This window comes from Macaca fascicularis, chromosome 6 (genome assembly GCF_037993035.2).
Source record: "Macaca fascicularis isolate 582-1 chromosome 6, T2T-MFA8v1.1".
Taxonomy (NCBI): domain Eukaryota; kingdom Metazoa; phylum Chordata; class Mammalia; order Primates; family Cercopithecidae; genus Macaca; species Macaca fascicularis.
Window position 1 is genome coordinate 42249726 of NC_088380.1, and position 19231 is coordinate 42268956.

Genomic DNA, 19231 nt, shown 5'->3' on the forward strand with positions numbered 1-19231 from the left:
ATCTTTAAAGCATAGTAATTTGTGTGTCCATTCTTAATGGGGTATATCCAAGGGCAAAAAGAAATGTGAAAAAATCTTAAACTCTTCAGTAATTAAATTGTTAATCATAACTATGTTAATATAATTAGAAATGAGGATTTTTAGTGTATGAGAAAAGAGACACACATACAAAATCAAAGAGTAAAAAACATCTATAATCCTAAATTTGAATGGGAAATAACACGAAGTTATGTTTTCTCTATATAGAAGACAGTAGGCCTGGAAACCATGTTCAAATACCATTCCCATCAAAATAAGCCAGGGTTTTGTGGAAATATAGCTAACTCTGGCTTGAGCAGGACAATCAAATGACTGATGAGGGAAAATTTTTCTTTAATTCAGCTAACAAAAGAAATTATAAAACTAGAATACTAACATTTTATAACTTGTAAGCAAATAATATTCATTGATAAATGCTGTATCTTTGAGGTGAAAAACTTGCAAGAAATTTGAATGGATCAGTCCAGTGAAACCATTGATCGCTCCGAACATTAGAAAATAAGAATGACTTACAGCTTTCAGTCTCAGTATATAATACCATTTACGAATGTGTTAAAGACACTGTTGACATGCCATCAAGAGTGTCCAGGCCGGGTACAATAGATCACACCTGTAATCCTAGCGCTCTGGAAGGCCACAGCAGGAGGATCACTTGAACCTCGGAGGTCAAGACCAGCCTGGAAAACATGGTGAAACTCCGTCTCTACCAAGAAAAAAAAAAAAGAAGAAGAATATAGAAAAAAGAAAGTCCAGAGTGGTCCAGAAAGACCAACCTGGTTTCTTTAACAAATTTCAAGGGAAAATAAAGGAGGGGGAGTTGTACAATGAAACTTAAGCTTTAAGAGTATGTGTAATGTGTGGACCTTGTTGGGCTATGATTCAAACAAATCAAATGTGAAAAATTATTTTCAAAGCAGATGGGGAAGTTAAACACTGACTCGATATTTGGTGATTTAATGAATTAAAATTGCTTAGGTACAGTGGTCTGTTTCTTAAAATGTGTTTTTTTAGGGACAGATACTGAGATATTTATAGGTGATAGGTCTGGGATTTGTTTCAAAAGAATCCAGAATTGGGGGTGTAGTATTAGGTGAATATAGCAATAGAGCAAGATTAACCAGGGGTTGGTCATTGAATCTTGGATAATGGGCACACAGGAGCATATTATTCACTCTTCTTTTATAAATGTTCAAAATTTTCCATAATAAAAATAAAAGTTTTTCTCATTCATTTAACAGATATTTTAATACTTCATACTTAAACTGATTTTTTTTCTTGCTCTAGTTCTAGTTTTTTGCTCTCAAAGTAAATCATGTCCTAGAAAGTGATGAGAAATGCCATATGGTTAATTTGTGGTCCTTGTCCAGATTGCCTCCCAGAAATGAGGCTGCAATTTTATTGGTTATTGGCCCCTACCAACGGCATGCAAATAATATAATGAAACTTAAACTTGTATGTTACAGAGCCTCACAGAACCTTACTTATCAGGCTTTTTTGGATTCTGTTTAGATCCTCAGAGATTTACTTTTTGAATGTATACATACCCAGTTCTATATAACAGATTGACTTGTAATATGTTCTCTTAAAGCACTTTTAAAGTAAGCCCAAAGTAAGTAGAATGGGCATCTGTTTTGAGAATTAAAAAACTCACTAGCGGGATTTCAACACCACCACATCTGGGTTCTCTTCTGGCCTTTTTTTGCCGCCCTTTTATGAGCTACATAGGTTAAGCAAATTTTAAATGTGCTTATATGTTTGCATAGTGGGTCCAGACTTCTCATTTTGGCAAAAGGTTCTTAATAATTGGCCTGCTGACCGCCTCTCTAGTCTGTTTTTGCTGATACTCAAAAAAATAAATGGTAACTTGTTGACTGAGGAAACCACACACACACACAAAACACCCCACACGTAGCATGGCAGTGCTGAAAAGGAAGCAAGTGGTTATTAAGTCCAAGATAGTGGCAGAGGGCTATAGAACAAGCGGAGTCGCCTAGGACCAGGCCTAGTGGAAATGATCCCGGAGAGAACATCTTGAATGAAGTCAGGAAGTCAGCGGGTCGGAGGTTGTACAGGGGCTCTGCGGTTGGCGTGGCTGAGGTTGAGGCCACAAGTTACTGAGGAAGTAACTGTTGACAGGAGCTTCGTACTCGGCTCACAACCACGCACACTGGGCTTCCTCCCAATAACCTCCCTTGCCCCTGGGCCTAACCCTGTCCTGGAGGCGGACTCGCGGCAGAGGCGGGAGGCTGAACGCCCGAAGGCGACCGCGGCTGGCGCGGAGCTGCGCAGAAGGCTGACGCGCTGGCGTGGCTCTGCGACGCGTCACCCGCGCTGCGGGCAAGCCATGGCGGGAAGCGAGCCGCGCAGCGGAACTAGCTCGCCGCCGCCGCCCTTCAGCGACTGGGGCCGCCTGGAGGCGGCCATACTCAGCGGCTGGAAGACCTTCTGGCAGTCAGTGAGCAAGGAGAGGGTGGCGCGTACGGCCTCGCGGGAGGAGGTGGATGAGGCGGCCAGCACCCTGACGCGGCTGCCGGTGAGCGTCGGCCGCAGGCCGCGGAGGACAGTGGGGCCGGCCCGGGCCGGAGGGACCTCCCCTGGAGCCCTGCGGGGCCTGAGGAACTCCCGCGCCCGGGCCTGGGTCTGGCTTCCTCCATGCAGCCATTCCTGGCAGTGTAGTCACCGAGAAGCTACAGTTGACCAGAAGCGTGTTGGCATTGAACCTGGTGCTCCGCAGGGGGCCTGAACATCTCAGGGAAGCAACTTCACGGGGCCCCTGGTGACCCTCCCGATCGTCCTCAGGTTTTCCACCCCCCAAAACAGGCACATGTGACTAGGACACCCTGAATGTCCGGTTACGAAATGAGACCGTTCCCAAGTTGCTGATTAGCTTGGGAAAAGCATTCCAGCCTCCGTGTTCCCAGCGTCTTTAATTCCGGATCATAGTACCAAAACACCTGGAGGGCCAAGGATTTTACCCTCTCAAGAGGACATTGTGCCTGTGGCTGTTATTGTATATTTGAAGAAACAAAGCTGCCCCTCAGTTGAAAATAAATGACTTAAGTTACAAGTGCCTCAAGTTACATCAAGGCCACGAAAAATGACACACATAATTTATTGTTAAACTTTAGGGTAGATAGGTAAATGAGAACAAAAATTATTGAAAATCATTACAATTTTTTGTCTCATTTGGACTATTGACACCTCCCTCCGACGTGTATATCAACATGAAAACTGCAGGTTTAGAATGCTTCCAAGTTTCTCCTCGCAGAGGTTTTTCATAACATTTTAATGGATTCTGTGCAGGAACTAAAATGACAAATTTACGGCCGGGCGCGGTGGCTCACGCCTGTAATCCCAGCACTTTGGGAGACCGAGGTGGGCGGATCACGAGGTCAGGAGCTCAAGACCATCCTGGCTAACACGGTGAAACCCCGTCTCTACTAAAAATATATAAAATTAGCCGGACTTGGTGGCAGGCGCCTGTAGTCCCAGCTACTCCGGAGGCTGAGGCAGGAGAATGGCGTGAACCCGGGAGGCAGAGCTTGCAGTGAGCGGGGATCTCGCCACTGCACTCCAGCCTGGGCGACAGAACGAGACTCCGTCTCAAAAAAAAAAAAAAAAAAAGTACACTTTTTGATTTGGTCTGATGATAAAATCAGATAAAGGTTGATACAGGTTTTATTTTGAAGAACAAATTATTTCCTTAACTAATTTATGTAACGAACTGGTATATCCAAACATCTCTGAGGAAAAATTAAAGGAACTGGTGATTTTACTGGAAAGATAGCAAGATGGTTGGTTTTTCAGGAATGTTTCAATGTTTCAGAAATTAGTTTAACAAATACAAAACTAAAATGTTCAGTTATGATCCTTTGCTGATGGCAGGAAAATAATAGATTTAATTATTAATGGTAGATTTAGTTATTAAAAATACTCACTAGTCAGTTGACCTTTTGTTTATCTGTTGATTGTGTGATTTATCACCCAAAAACTATTTTCTTCATTCCTTTTTCCTACCTGCTGCTTTCTTCTGTTTCAGATTGATGTGCAGCTATATATTTTGTCCTTTCTTTCACCTCATGATCTGTGTCAGTTGGGAAGTACAAATCATTATTGGAATGAAACTGTAAGAGATCCAATTCTGTGGAGATACTTTTTGTTAAGGGATCTTCCTTCTTGGTCTTCTGTTGACTGGAAGTCTCTTCCAGATCTAGAAATCTTAAAAAAGCCTGTATCTGAAGTCACTGATGGTGCATTTTTTGACTACATGGCAGTGTAAGTATCTAGTTTTATGAATTAAAAAGAAGATATTAAATTTTACTGTATTACTAGTCAATATCCAATTTAGTCCTTACCCTGCTACTGATTTGTTGTGTGGATTTGCGGTCTAATTGTTCTCTTGTCAAAACTGGGAGTTAAATGACTTCCTTCATAGTACCCTTTCAGCTTTAATATTTTATTATTTCCCTGCGGTGCCTAACCAGTATTTGAATAATTATAAGTAGTATAGATGACAAGTAGTAAAAGACTTCTTAAAATTTTCATGATCTTTAGAACAATTGTCATTTTGTTAAATAAGTAAATACTTTTCTATATCCAGAAAAAAGATGATCAGAGATCCCTGTTGTTTAGTAGGGAAGAAGAAAACCATTCTAAAGGCTGTGAGAAATAAGATTACATTAACACCCAAAAGCACTGACATTTTTTAATATCATGTAAGTGAGATAATTAATGTTACTGAGCAACTGCAGTGTACTGGATTCTACGAGGGATGCTTTATGTATATTTTACTCATTTAATCCTCATGCAACAAGAAGGTGTTATCTTTGTATCACAGATGTGGAATTGAGGTTCATGGAGGTTACGTGATTTGCCTAAAGTCATATAGTTTGTAAGGGACTATTCAGACTGGAACCCCATTATGCTACCTCAAAGATGTATAATGTCATTGGATCTGGATATAGCCTGTTTTACTGAGAAACTCAAACTTAATGCATTATTTTAAAATTTTAAAAATATTTATTCTTTAAAAATTGTTTTGTTGTGCTTGACTCAGTAGCAAAATACAGGATTTTTTTTTTTTTCAAATTTTAAGTTATTCAGAGCGTTTCCCTATTCTAATACAGATGCCATTATGTAGAGTGTTGTGAAACTATTTGATTCAAAGGTGTGTCATCTGTTATACATAATCTCAGCAAGTGCCACTGTATCTCACTTGCTAGGCAATACCTGTACAATGCCCCGTAGCTAACCATTGCGTCAAGTGTATGTGAGGCTGTGGGAATTAGATTTTGCCCAGAGAATAGTAATAATAGTAACTACCATTTATGGTCATATAAATTACTTCTAAGTTTTACAACCCTGAGTTATTTCTGTTGCTCAAATAATACAGATGAAGAAACTGAAATTCAGACTGTAAATGGCTCATATAACTAAAAGTGGTGAGGCTTGGTCAGGTCTATCCAGCTTCAAAACTGTTTTTTGTTTGTTTTTTCCCCTTCATGAGTTACAAGGTTTCTAATAAAATGATTTTGTTAGGTTATTGATTTTGTTAACCAGCTTGACTTATTTGAAGGATTTTAGGTTTTATTTTGATTTGGGTAACTTTTAATTTTTGATAAAATGCATAATTGGTACTTTAGAGATTTATAGCTGTTTCAAGAAACGGAATTTTTTTACATGATTCTTAGTTTGCTAAGTTTGCTGCAAGGATCATTTGAGCCTCCCTCATTTAACTCTTACTAAACTGTTATATTTGAGGCTATTAATAGAAGTACCCAAGACATTTGAAATTTGGTTATATTGGTAGTGTTAGCAGTTTTTTTGGTTGGTTTGTTTGTTTGTTTTTTACCTCTAGGGATATTATGCTAGCTATCTGTGTGTAGGTTATCTTTAGTGCTGAGTTTCTCAATCTTGGCACTATTGACGTTTTGAGTCAAATAATTCTTTGTTCTGGGGCCTGCCCTATGCATTATAGGATTAATGTTTAGCAGCATCCTTGGCTTCTGCTCAATCCTTCTCCCCTCCCCAGTTGTGACAATACACATGTTGTTCAGACATTGCCAAATGTTCCAGGGGACAGGGGCAAACCTCCTCAGGTTGAGAACCTTTATGTAGTAAAATTTCACCATTCAAATGTTCCATGAGAGAATCTAAATTAAAGATTAGAAAGTAAGTAACCACTTCATGGGGGAAGAGTTTCTTAGCTTCTGGGCCACTCCCACCCCCATGGCACCTTGTGCTTTTCCCTGTCAGAGTGCTCCACATACGTATTATAAAGGTGTCTGTCTACCATTGTCCTCCTGGAGGATTGGGACTGTATAATCATTGTACCCCTTGTGTCTAGCAAGTACTCAATACATTATATATTTTTGAATGAATAACTGGCTAAGTGTTTTCTATGTTAATGTTCTAACTGTGACAATTTTATACAGCTATAGAATGTGCTGTCCATATACAAGAAGAGCTTCAAAATCCAGCCGTCCTATGTATGGAGCTGTCACTTCTTTTTTACACTCCCTGATCATTCAGAATGAACCACGATTTGCTATGTTTGGACCAGGTTTGGAAGAATTGAATACCTCTTTGGTGTTGAGCTTAATGTCTTCAGAGGAACTTTGCCCAACAGCTGGTTTGCCTCAGAGGCAGATTGATGGTAATTTTCATGTTAATCTACAGTTAATTCAAACACTTTGAGCTTGACATTCTTGTTAAAAAGAAAGAAATTGCTTTTAAATTAATTATTTGCTATAATGAAATACAGTACTTTGGTTGTTGGGAGCCCCACCAGGTTCCACTGGACTGACAGAATTAATTTACTTACTATAAGAAAGCTTCCTCTTAATTCCTCAAATTTGTACAATCCAGACTTTAAGATTATGTGAAAATAAATTATTTGTTGTCAAGATGTTGCATTTGTACAGTGGGATATCATATTTATCATATTTGAAAAAGCAGAAAATATTGAGCATCTGTGTGGAGAGTATTTTGATATGTATTGGAATTCAAAAGAGTTAAATCATCACCTTCCCTTCTTTCTGTTAAAAAACAACAACAACAATGTATAAGTATTTGGCAAGGCAGGATAAATATAAGTATAAGTGATAATAAAATTTAGCCTTTGCTTTACTTATTTATTGAGAACTAGCCCCTATTAGTGAGATGATAGGGATGCAGAGATTTAGAACAATGTCTCTGTCTGCCTTCAAGACATGTGTAGGTGTAGGTGAGGACATAGACAAGTGTACAGATAATTAGAATATGATGTAATTAGTTCCTGGGTAGAAAGGTAAGGGTGAAAGAAGGCTCCATATTGAAGATGAGGTTTCATATGAGTCACTAGGGTGAGTAGTTGTAGGCCATCACAAAAAAACAGTAAAGGTGTTCCAGGCAGTGAGAACTACATTTTTTTTTTTTTTCTTTTTAAGACAGAATATCGCTCAGTCGCCCAGACTGGAGTGCAGTGGCACAATATCGGCTCACTGCAAGCTCCGCCTCCTGGGTTTACGCCATTCTCCTGCCTCAGCCTCCCAAGTAGCTGGGACTACAGGCACCCGCCACTACGCCCTGCTAATGTTTTTGTATTTTTAGTAGAGACGGGGTTTCACCGGGTTAGCCAGGATGGTCTCGATCACCTGACCTCGTGATCCACCCATCTCTGCCTCCCAAAGTGCTGGGATTACAGGCGTGAGCCACCACGCCCGGCGGAGAACTACATTTCTAAAAGCACAAAGCTCTGGATGTGGAGGACACATTTGAAGTATCACTGTGTATCTAGAAAGAGTGGAGCTATGTGAAAAAACACGTATGTACCATGCTTAAGCATTTGGGAGCTGTTGGAGGATTTTAAGTAGAGGATTGAGATGATCAAGATTGCATTTTAGAAAGATTACTCAGGCTCTTGAGTGAAGAATTGATTAGAAGGGTCTAAAGATATGGAGACCCCCCCGTTAAGAAGCCACTGTCATATTGTGATTAAAATATGAAGAGGATCTGAACTCCAAGTCACTGTTAGTGAAGATGAGAGAAGAGAATGAATAGTAAGGATATAAATTTGACAGAATGAATGTATTAGCAGTAATAAGGACGGCTCCAGGTTTCTGACTTGAGTTTTGTGTTGGATGATAGAGGATTCACTAGGGTAAAAAGTCACTGGAGAAGTAAGAAAAATTTGGAAGAGAGCAGGTAACAGTAAGATCTGTATAGGGAGAATGACAGCTATTCTTTGGAATATGTTGACTTTGATAACTATGGAAGAGCCAAGTAGAGATACCTACTATAAGCAAATCTGCTAGAATGGAAGCTCCATGAAGATAAGAATCTTGTCCACTTTATTTTTAGCTGTATCTGTGGTGCCAGGCACATAGCAGGCACTCTGTATATTTGGTGAATGAGTGAATGACTTTATGGATTACTATATGCATCCAGCTCTGAAGAGCAAGTTCTGGGCTAGAAATCGAGATTTGGGAGTCATATGGAGTCCACATGGATGTGGAAGTTATTGAGGATGGAGAGGAAGATTGGAGACAGGTGCTGAAATGTTCAGTTTATGTTTGGGGGAAGTGATTATTAAATGGAGATTCATAAATAATAACAACAAAGAAGGAAAGAGTGCTACAGCTGAATGATGTGTTTCTCAAGTAGGATTTTTTTTCAGAGGGTTGGTGAGTAACATGAATCCCACCTCTTTACCTTCAGTTGTGAGAAAATAAGCATCTTTGCTACTTCAGAGTTCACTGCAGGAGAAGCCTCACCTAGGAGTAGGCCAATTTCAAGTACGGCTATTAGGTCGAAGGAACACCTCAAGAAGAGGTTGAGGAAATGGGGAAGTTTGATGGTTATAAAATGGAGAAGTAATAAAATGGCACTTCCATTTTCTGTAGAGCAGCTGAAGTGATTGTTTTAAAATTTCAGCCTATGACTCACACTCAGCAAGATGAGAGAATATGGCGTTACATAATTGGCAAAGAAGGGCAGAACAGTATGGCGACTATATTGGACTGAAGTTAGACATGTTGAGAGGATAATCTCTGGGAGTACAGCTGGTGAAAACAAAGGTCAGAAACATGGTAGATTTTGATTCTGTGGTTTCTGTGAAACATGCACCAGACCTGGTGGCTGGAGGACTAGGATCACGTGAGCTGGGATGGTTGCAGTCCTAGTACTTAAGAGCCCTGTACCGTGTGTTGCCTAGAATGATGACATGAGATGGTATGGCATAGCTTATTTAAACAAAAACATTAGTTATAATGCAGGAATTAAGAATATGAAAGGCTGGAGTTGTCTCTAATGAGGTTAGTAGGGGCCAGATATTAAGGTTTTATTTCTTCATCTGAAGAGCAATGGCTTTGTAGAGAAGACAGTTAATTAGATACCATTATTAAAAAATTCTTCCAACTGATGTCAGAGGAAAGGATAATAGGAGGCCAGAAGATATAGGAGACGGGTTAGAAGTGATTGCAGAGGCCCGGGTGAGTGATGATGACAGTGTGAACTCAAATGTGGTCGTGGAGATGCAGATAACTGAACAGATCTAAAAGAACATTTATATAACAGGATGAAGTAGAGCCATGGAAGCCCAGAAGGGTCTTTCGAGGAGGCAAAAGGGGAACCAGCCACTTAGTGTTAACACAGCCCAAGGAGGGAAGAGGTTAAGAAAGGACAAATAACAGTGACTAATGACTCAGATATAAAGCAGTAAGAAACTAATATGTAGCACTTGTGATTTACTAGTTAACCTACTAGGAGTTTTACATATATGATCTCATTTAATCTTCCCAGTAAACCTGAGAAGAATATATTAGTTCAACTTCTTTTTGGTGTCAAACTAAGGGATACAAATACATGGCTATAAGTGAGAAATTCAGAATTATAATCCAACTCTGTCAAATTCTAAATTTCAGTATCTTCAGTATTTTCTCAATTTACTAATATGCTGTTGGCAACTCCTCATTAATTTATATTATTTGAGACAAGGTCTCTGTTGCCCAGGCTGGAGTACAGTGGCATAATCATGGCTCACTGCAGCCTTGAACTCCCTGGCTCAAGTGATCCTCCTACCTCAGCCAACCAAGTACCTGGGAAACAGGCATGGGCCACCATGCCTGGCTAATTGTTTTGTATTTTTTGTAGAGATGAGGTTCTCACCATGTTGTCTAAGTTGATCTTGAACTCCTAGCCTCAAGTGATTCTTACACCTCAGCCTCCCAAATTGTTGGGATTACAGATGTGAGCCACTGTGCCTGGCTCCCCATCAATTTAAAAACAGCTTTTCAGAGGGAGAGAAAGACACTTAGTTGAATGTATACATGGATTATTAGACTAATGAGAAACATAAAAGAATGAAAATGAGTCTTAGTCTTGAGGATAAATAGCAGTAGCTGCGATGATGCAGCTGCTACTGATAAGATGATAAAGTTGTTGACGATAGTGATGATGATATAAGGACTGTTATAAGCCTAGCAGTTTTTTCTTTCTCTGTATTTTTATTGCCATGTGAATGAAAGTTACATACAGTATCTTTTCTTCAATGTAGACATTTTATTTTATTTCAAATCTATGCATAAGTTGTTATATAATTTTTTTCTTTGCTCTTTTTGCTTTCACTGGGTAATTTTCAGTGTGATCTTTTGCTATTTTTGTTAATGACTTGTTTTGGTAACTATGATTTTCTTTCTTAGGTATTGGATCAGGAGTCAATTTTCAGTTGAACAACCAACATAAATTCAACATTCTAATCTTATATTCAACTACCAGGTAAGGCTACATACTTGGTGGCTTAACTGAAACATCAGAACTAGAACATTTCAGGTGAGTGGAGCCTGTTTAGTGTCTTTTTATAGTCTGTCTTTACAATTTTTTTTTCTAGAAAGGAAAGAGATAGAGCAAGAGAAGAGCATACAAGTGCAGTTAACAAGATATTCAGTCGACAGAATGAAGGTGATGATCAACAAGGAAGCCGGTACAGTGTGATTCCACAAATTCAAAAAGTGTGTGAAGTTGTAGATGGGTTCATCTATGTTGCAAATGCTGAAGCTCATAAAAGTAAGCACTCATATATATATTTTTAAGCACATTGTTCTTTTCAAAGCAAATAGAAATTACCTTTTTAGTCTTTACGGTGGCTTCTTAAGAATATGATGGCTTATTTTATCAGTGTGATTTTCCGACCCTTACTATTAATAGTGGTGTGTATTAGGATCACCTGAGGAGCTTGTTAAACATGTTAACAAGCTGATTCCTACCCTGGGGAATTTTATTCTAGATATGGGTTGTGTGAATCAGATTTGGGCATCTGTTTTTTCCAAGCACCCAGGGAATTCTGATGCATTCCAAAGTTTGGTACTACAGCTATACAATATTTTTTTGTTGTATGCTTCTACAGTTTTTTGATACTGACATTTTGTCTGCTTCTGGCTTTATTCAAATAATCTATGCAAATAACGATGAAAAATTTTACCTTTGTTTTATCCAAATAGTAGAGAGATGTGATGGCAGGGTGTTAAGTAGATTAGTTGAGAACACTGTCCATATATTCTGAATAATTGTCATTCAGAATGCTATTTTTGTGTGAAATCAAAATATCATTGGGCCATGAGCTAGTATTATAATATCTTTCCCAAATCCTTTGTGAACAAGGTAGAATATAAATATATAATATACTGTGTATATATTATAGTTCTCTAATACACTGGTTTGAATTTCTATTGAATTTATTTTCCCTGTCATCTATTAGACATGAACGCAGTTGCAATTACTTTCTGTTATTACAGGGGTATCTGTAAAAAGAAAACTTAGAAGCAAAATAAAAGACGAGTTCATTTAACAAATAGTTTTTTAGTTCCTACAGGCATGTTGCAGTTACAACTGGGAACGAAAACAGATACAGCCCATATTTTATCTAGTTTTCCAATCTGCTCCTATAAAACAAGCAGACAAAAAATAAATTTAAAAAAATTACGAGACACAAAGAGACTATACTCACTTACCAACTTTTTCCCACTGGCCTCTACTAGGTGCTCATGTAAAAGGTTAGTGGTAGGGCAGAAGACCTATGAGTACCCTCCTTAGTGGTACAGGCATGCATGTGTTGACCAGCCGGTGCTTGGAGACAGGTATATCCTCCTGCTTTCTATATCCTTTTCTCAATGAAGCCAAAGCTGTTTTCCACAGACAAAAGTTAACTGCTGCTATCTCAAGAGAGATAGAAACAAAAGTTGTCTTGGGGAGGAGCAGGATTTCCACTTGTACCAAGGATCTTGCACTGATACAAATTAAATGATTGCTGACTCTGGAGGAGAGGCAGGAAATTTGCAGTGGAGACCTTTCTACCAATGAAGGGCAGAATTCAGCAGTTATGCTGGAACACTGAGAAAGCCCATACCACTGAGGCTCTGGGGCACAGGGCCTCTAAGGCCTTAGGCTAGGATGAGAAAACTGAGAAATCTCCATGTCCCTACCAATTAAGAAGCAATAGCAGACTACTGCAGGGATGGGGGAAGGGTGTGGAGAGGCTCTCCTTGCCTCTTCCCTATAACCCCCATGGCAGTTACAAAGATAGGCTGAAAGCTGAGAACAAGTAGAAACTCTAAGAAACTCTGGCACTCCAGTGCTCTTACTGAGAACAAGATAGCAGCAGCATACTGCTGGAAGAATTTAAAGTCTGTGTGTTACAAAGTTAGCTATAGCAATAAAAGCCAAATCCAGCTCAACTAGACTAGTTTGATTCAGTCTACTGCATTAATACCCTAACCAAAGTATGATGCCTATTTTTAGGAGTAAATCCTGTTTACCTTAGTCTCTACTGCTCTTCTACATAAAACATCTAACATTAAATCTAAAAATTATGAGGCACACACAAAATCAAAATGAAATGACACATTGTCATGAGATAAGGCAGTCAGTTGAACTGGACCAGAGATGGTCTAGATGTTGGTATTCTCAGAAAGAGACATTAACTGTGATTAAGAGATCTAGGTCAGGTGCAGTGGCTCTGGGAGGCCAAGGCGGGCAGATCGCTTGAGCCCAGAAGTTCAAGACCAGCCTGGGCAACATGGCGAAATTTCACCTCTACCAAAAATACAGAAAATTAGCCAGGCATGGTGGCATGTACCTGTAGTCCCAACTACTTGGAAGGCTGAGGCGGGAGAATCACTTGAGCCTGGGAGGTGGAGGTTGCGTGAGCTGAGATCACACCACTGCACTCCAGCCTGGGTGACAGAGCGAGACCCCGCCCCTTGCCCACAAAAAAATGAGAGATTGCGAGAGACCTAGTGGAAAAGGTGGACAATATGTGTGAACAGATAGATTTTTCAGCAGAGAAAAGGAAGCTGCTTTGAAAAAGTTAAACAAGAATGCTAGATATGAAAATATGACAACAGATGAACAGTTCTTTCAGTGGGCATATTAGCAAAAGAAAGAATCATTGAAAGTGAAGATAAGTCACTCAGAATTATCCAAATTAAAACACAAAGAGAAAAAAAAAAGTAAGAGCAAGGAACAGAGTGAGAGTTGGGGGAATCTGTCCAGTGATCTAACTCAGGGGTCAGGAAACTTTCTTAAAGGGACAAATAGTAAATATTGTAGGCTTATGAGCCATACAGGTTTTTTGTTTGTTTGTTTGTTTGTTTTTTAACCATCACTTAGCTCTACTATTACGGTACAAAAGCAGCAAAGACAACACGTAAACGAAAGGACAGACTGTTTTGCAATAAAAATTTATGTAGAAAAATTGACCCACAGAATGTAGTAGGCTGACCCCTGATCTAACTTATCTGTAATTGGAGTCCCAAAACATAAAGGGAGAGAGAAAAGGGGAAAAGGAATTTTTGAACAGATAATGGCCAGAATTATCTCCAAGTTATGGAAAGACAACAAACCACAGATTGAAGATGCTCAGAGAGCACCAAGCATAAATATAAAGAAAAATACATCTAAGCACATCATAGTCAAACTGATAAAAATCAAAGATAAAGAGAACATCTTTAAGGCAGCCAGAGGAAATGAAAACATACATATAGAAGGCCAAGATGATAGTGACAACAAATTTCCTGACAGAATTGCTGCAGGATAGAAACTAATAAAGAGAAATCTTTATAGTACTACAAGGGGGAAAAAAACATCCTACATCTAGCAAAAATATTTTTTGAAAATAAAGGTAATGTTAAGATGTTTTCAGACAAACAAAAGTTCCATGTCTTAGTTCATTTGTGCCACTATAACAGAATATCCCAGACCTGTATATCAGTGCATTTCTGTTTTTAGATTATGGAGACATCTGAATGGTACTGTGATTTTTTTTTCCCTCTGGCGTCACCTAAATTCCTATTCTCCCAAGACTACTTAGTCTAATTTTATTACAGATCAATAAATGAATTTTTAAAGAACAGAAATTTATTTCTGACAGTTTTGGACACTAGGGAGTCCAAGATTAAGGCACCAGCATCTGGTGTCTGGTGAGTGCCTTTCTTGCTGATTTCTTATTTGGCAGAAGGTAGAAAGGGAAGCTGGAGACAACATCGCATTTTCACGTGACAGAAGAGGGAAAGACAGGGCTGCAAGCCGATTTTAATGGCAATATTAATCTACTCATGAGAGTAAAGCCCTTATGACCTAAACAACTCCCAAAGACACCCCTTCCCCCAATACTGTTGCCTTGGGGTTTAAATGTCCAACACATGAATTTTGAGAAACACATTTGAACATAGCACTGAGAAAATTGATTGTTAACAGATCTTCACTATAAGAAATCTTAAAGGAGCTCTTTAGGCAGAAGAATATATAACAGATGGAAATCTGCATCTACCGAAAAAGATGAAGACTCCTGGGATGGAAACAAAGAAGCTATATATACAAAAAAGTTTTTTTTTCTAATTTTAATTAAAAAAAACTAATAGTGTATTATACATGTATGACATTTTAAAGAAAAATATGTGATAATAGAACACATCATGGAAGAGAGAACATTGAAGTATATTATTTTGTAAGTTTCTTCTGTATGTGAAATCACATATTTAAAGGTAGACTTATAAATTAAAAATGTGTATTATAAACACTTGAACCAACTACTAAAAAATGTATAATGAAGTTGTAACTAAGCCAGTAGTGGATATAAAATGGAACCATTAAAAAACTCAGTCCAGGCTGGGCGCGGTGGCTCAAGCCTGTAATCCCAGCACTTTGGGAGGCTGAGATGGGCGGATCACGAGGTCAGGAGATCGAGACCATCCTGGCTAATATGGTGAAACCCTGTCTCTACTAAAAATACAAAAAACTAGCCGGGCGAGGTGGTGGGCGCCTGTAGTCCCAGCTACTCGGGAGGCTGAGGCAGGAGAATGGCGTAAACCCGGGAGGCGGAGCTTGCAGTGAGCTGAGATCCGGCCACTGCACTCCAGCCTGGGCAACAAAGCGAGACTCCGTCTCAAAAAAAAAAAAAAAAAAAAAAAAACTCAGTCCAAAAGAAGGAAGGCAAAGAGAGAAGAGGGAATAAAGAACAGATGATTTAAATGCACCTTGTTGTTAAGTACATTAAATATTTATTAATTTTCAATTGCTATTAACAAATTACCTCAAATTTAATGATTTAAAATAACTATATTTTTAGCTCACAGTTCTCTAGGTCAGAAGTCTGGTCATGGTAGTACTGAGTTCTCTGGACAGGGCCTCTTGGGCTGAAATTTGTGTATCATATTGTTGCATCCTTTTCTGGAGGCTCTGGGAAAGAATTTGCTTCTGAGATCATTCAGGTTATTAGCTGAATTCAGTTTCTTATTGTTGTAGGACTGACCTTCCTGTTTTCTTGCTAGCTGTCAGCTGGGGGCTGCTATCAGCTTCTAGAGGTCACTTATATTCCTTCCCATGTGACTCCCTCCATCTTCTAATCCAGCAGTGGAGAATCTCCCCTGTATTGAATCTTTCAACAAGAAGAGCCGCTTTTAAGGGCTCACCCGATTAGGTCAGGCTCAATGAGGATTACCTGTCTTTCTTAAAGTCAGCTGTGTCTCAAAGCCTAATCATGGGAGTGATGCCCCATCTTATTTGTAGGTTCTTCAGACACTAAAGGGGAAAGGGATTATGCAAGGGTTTGGAACATTGAGGTTATCTTAAAATTCTGCTTACCACAAAATACAAGTGGTCCAAACACTCCAATAGAAGGTTGAGATTGTTGGTATTCATAAAAAAAGCTAAACTCAACTATATGCCTAAATTTTGAAAGTAAGCCCTTTGAATGAAAGGGTAGTGACATCTACAGAATTTGTGAAAGGAAATACCTGTATCAAGCATTTTTGCTTTTAGACTATGGAGACATCTGAAGAGTACTGTGGTTTTTTTCCCCTCAGTTTACATTCGGATCCTGGTAAATTTTTGTTCCCTCGCTTTGTTAGTTTTTTATTTTATTATTTTCAAAACTATTAAAAGTAATGCAAATTAAGGGTTTTGACTTACATTCCTTAGGACATGAATGGCAAGATGAATTTTCTCATATTATGGCAATGACAGATCCAGCCTTTGGGTCTTCGGGAAGACCATTGTTGGTTTTATCTTGTATTTCTCAAGGGGATGTAAAAAGAATGCCCTGTTTTTATTTGGCTCATGAGCTGCATCTGAATCTTCTAAATCACCCATGGCTGGTAAGATCATTTATACTCTAGTGACAAAAATTTTATTTCACACTCTATTTTCTATTTTATTTTTTTTTAATTCAACTTCTTTAATGAAATAGCATTCTAAAATCAATTTTAATAGGTTAATCTATGGAAGCTATTTGATTGATGATAATAAATGTTAGCTGATCAATTGTTTCTTACTTGCCTCTTCTCTCACAGAAACAGTGAGATAACAATTGGGGATTTTTTTTCTTTTTTTTTTTTGTTTGTTTTTTTGAGACAAGGTCTCACTTTGTTGCTCAAGCTGGAGTGCAGTGGCACAATCACAGCTCACTGCAGCCTCAACCTCTCGGGCTCAGGTGATCCCTCCACCTCAGCCTCCCAGGTAACTGGGACTACAGATGTGTGCCGGCAACCCAGATAATTTTTTGTATTTTTTGTAGAGATGGGGTTTCTCCATGTTGCCCAGGCTGATCTCAAACTCCTAAGCTCAAGCCATCTGCCTGCCTCGGCTTTCCAAAGTGCTGGGATTACAGGTGTGAGCCATCGTGCCGAGCCAGGTTGTTTTTTTTTAGATGCTACTATTATGTTTCTTAACATCAATGTATTATGCTTTATGGATCATCAAAGGTATATTCTCCATCTTATAGTTTATTGCTTTCTAAAAAATATTTTATTTATTTTTTTGAGACAGGGTCTTGCTCTGACCCAGGCTGGAGTACAGTGGTGCAATTTTGGCTCACTCCAACCTCTGCCTCCTGGGTTCAAGTGATTCTTATGCCTCAGCCTCCCAAGTAGCTGGGATTACAGGCATGTGCCACCACACCCGGTTAATTTTTGTTTTTTAGTAGAGATGACGTTTCACCATGTTGGCCAGGCTGGTCTTGGACTCCTGGCTTCAAGTGATCTGCTCGCCTCGGCTTCCCAAAGTGCTGGGACTACAGGCATGAGCCACTGTGCCCAGCCCTAAAATATATTTTAATTATGGCATTCTTTCTTCAAATGAATCCTGACATGATAACCCCTGAGTAAAACAGATAAAGAAAAATTAAAGTTGGAAACGCTTTTGCGGAAAAAGTAAGAGGATTTTCTTTGTTCCCCTTCCATCTCTTCCCTGGAGCTCCAAAGACTCTTTGGAATGAAGTTTGCAAACCACTAATAAAGTTTCCCCTTCTGAATGGTGGCAATTTTAGCTTTACCATTAGGAGGAGTGGCAGTCTTAAAGACATATTTTTGTAACATGATGTCACATATATGACGAGCTGGGTCACTAAAACTGTTTTAGTTTTCAAAGTGGATCCTTTGGAGAATGTTTTTTCCCCTCATATATGGAAGCAAGTCATGGAAATGGTATTTCTTTCCATTTCCAAAGCTGAATTTCAAGGCAAATAAGCTTTATATTGGTAATAGTTAGAAGAGAAATGATCATATTTTTATCTAAGTGCTCTACAAAACAAAACTTGAGCAACTTATCCAAAGTTTATTGGGATTTTTAAAAGTTCTGTTCTCTTTTTAGTGTCTAGAAAAATGTTCCTCCTACTCATAAGATTTTGGACTTAGTTTTTTACTAACAACATTCTCTGTTATGTATTCATAGGTCCAGGACACAGAGGCTGAAACTCTAACTGGTTTTTTGAATGGCATTGAGTGGATTCTTGAAGAAGTAGAATCTAAGCGTGCAAGATGATTCTCCTTTCAGATCTTGGGAACTGAAACCGTTTGAAATTTATTACTAAGGTCATGATGTGAATATTTGCTCAGTTAACCTACCTTGTCCTGCCTTTTTGCAGATGGGCTTTAAATTGGACAGCTATAACTGCTGTGTTTTTGATATTATTTTTACTCTTTACCATAAATCAATTGCAAGAAAAGAGTTTCAATCCTAGTATTTAGCCCCAAAATGAACCTTTAAACATTTTTTTTGGTAATTTTTATATTTTCTGTCTTTTAAAAAATATTAAATTCTAGAAAAAACACATTTGTGCCTCTCATTCCCTGAGTTTCTATTCTTTTGAGTACAAAGATTGCCTTAGTGAGAAATAGCAAATTTGCTAAACTTTCCATTCAGTCTTTTCAAGGGTTTATAAGTAGTTATCAGAAAAGACATTTTTACCTATTCTTAATAAATACACAGCTTAAAGACTTAAAAATATACTGGAATTGCATTTAATATTATAGCCATATAATCCCTGTTTTATTCTGAAACAGTAAAAAGCAAGCTTATATCATATTTAATACTGCTTTTATGAAAAATAACTTTTCCTGACAGTTCTTACTATTTTCAGATAACTTCACAAGCCCATAAGATACTAAAGCCAAACTCTATTCCATACTCAGAGTGAAAACTTCCCGGAGACTTGTATGCATCATATTACTTCCTTCCACAAATGGCTTATACTCAGCAGAAGAAACACCCTAATATCTCACTGGAACTCAGGAATTTTAAGATTATAGTAAAAGCCATAAATATCTATATACAGTTTATATAAGTTCCATATTTAAATGTATTTCTGTTTTGGACAGAAAGTTTGTAACATATATTATACATATAATTGTATTTATTCTCTTTTAGGTCAATGCTATTACTG

General features: G+C 38.5%; 1 protein-coding gene across 2 annotated transcripts; it reads left to right on the forward strand.

Moving 5' to 3' along the window:
* The first annotated feature begins 2363 nt into the window (after positions 1 to 2363).
* FBXO4 (F-box protein 4) lies at positions 2364 to 18621 on the forward strand. 2 transcript variants are annotated; one of them, XM_005556804.5, is made up of 7 exons: positions 2364 to 2572; positions 4079 to 4314; positions 6474 to 6694; positions 10719 to 10794; positions 10907 to 11082; positions 16492 to 16667; positions 18241 to 18621. In XM_005556804.5, exons 1-7 carry the CDS (start codon positions 2384 to 2386, stop codon positions 18328 to 18330), a joined length of 1164 nt encoding a protein of 387 aa, XP_005556861.2. In that variant the 5' UTR covers positions 2364 to 2383; the 3' UTR covers positions 18331 to 18621. The 2 variants fall into 2 exon arrangements, with proteins under 2 accessions (XP_005556861.2, XP_005556863.2); XM_005556806.5 differs by lacking the exon at positions 16492 to 16667.
* The last annotated feature ends 610 nt before the right edge of the window (positions 18622 to 19231 follow it).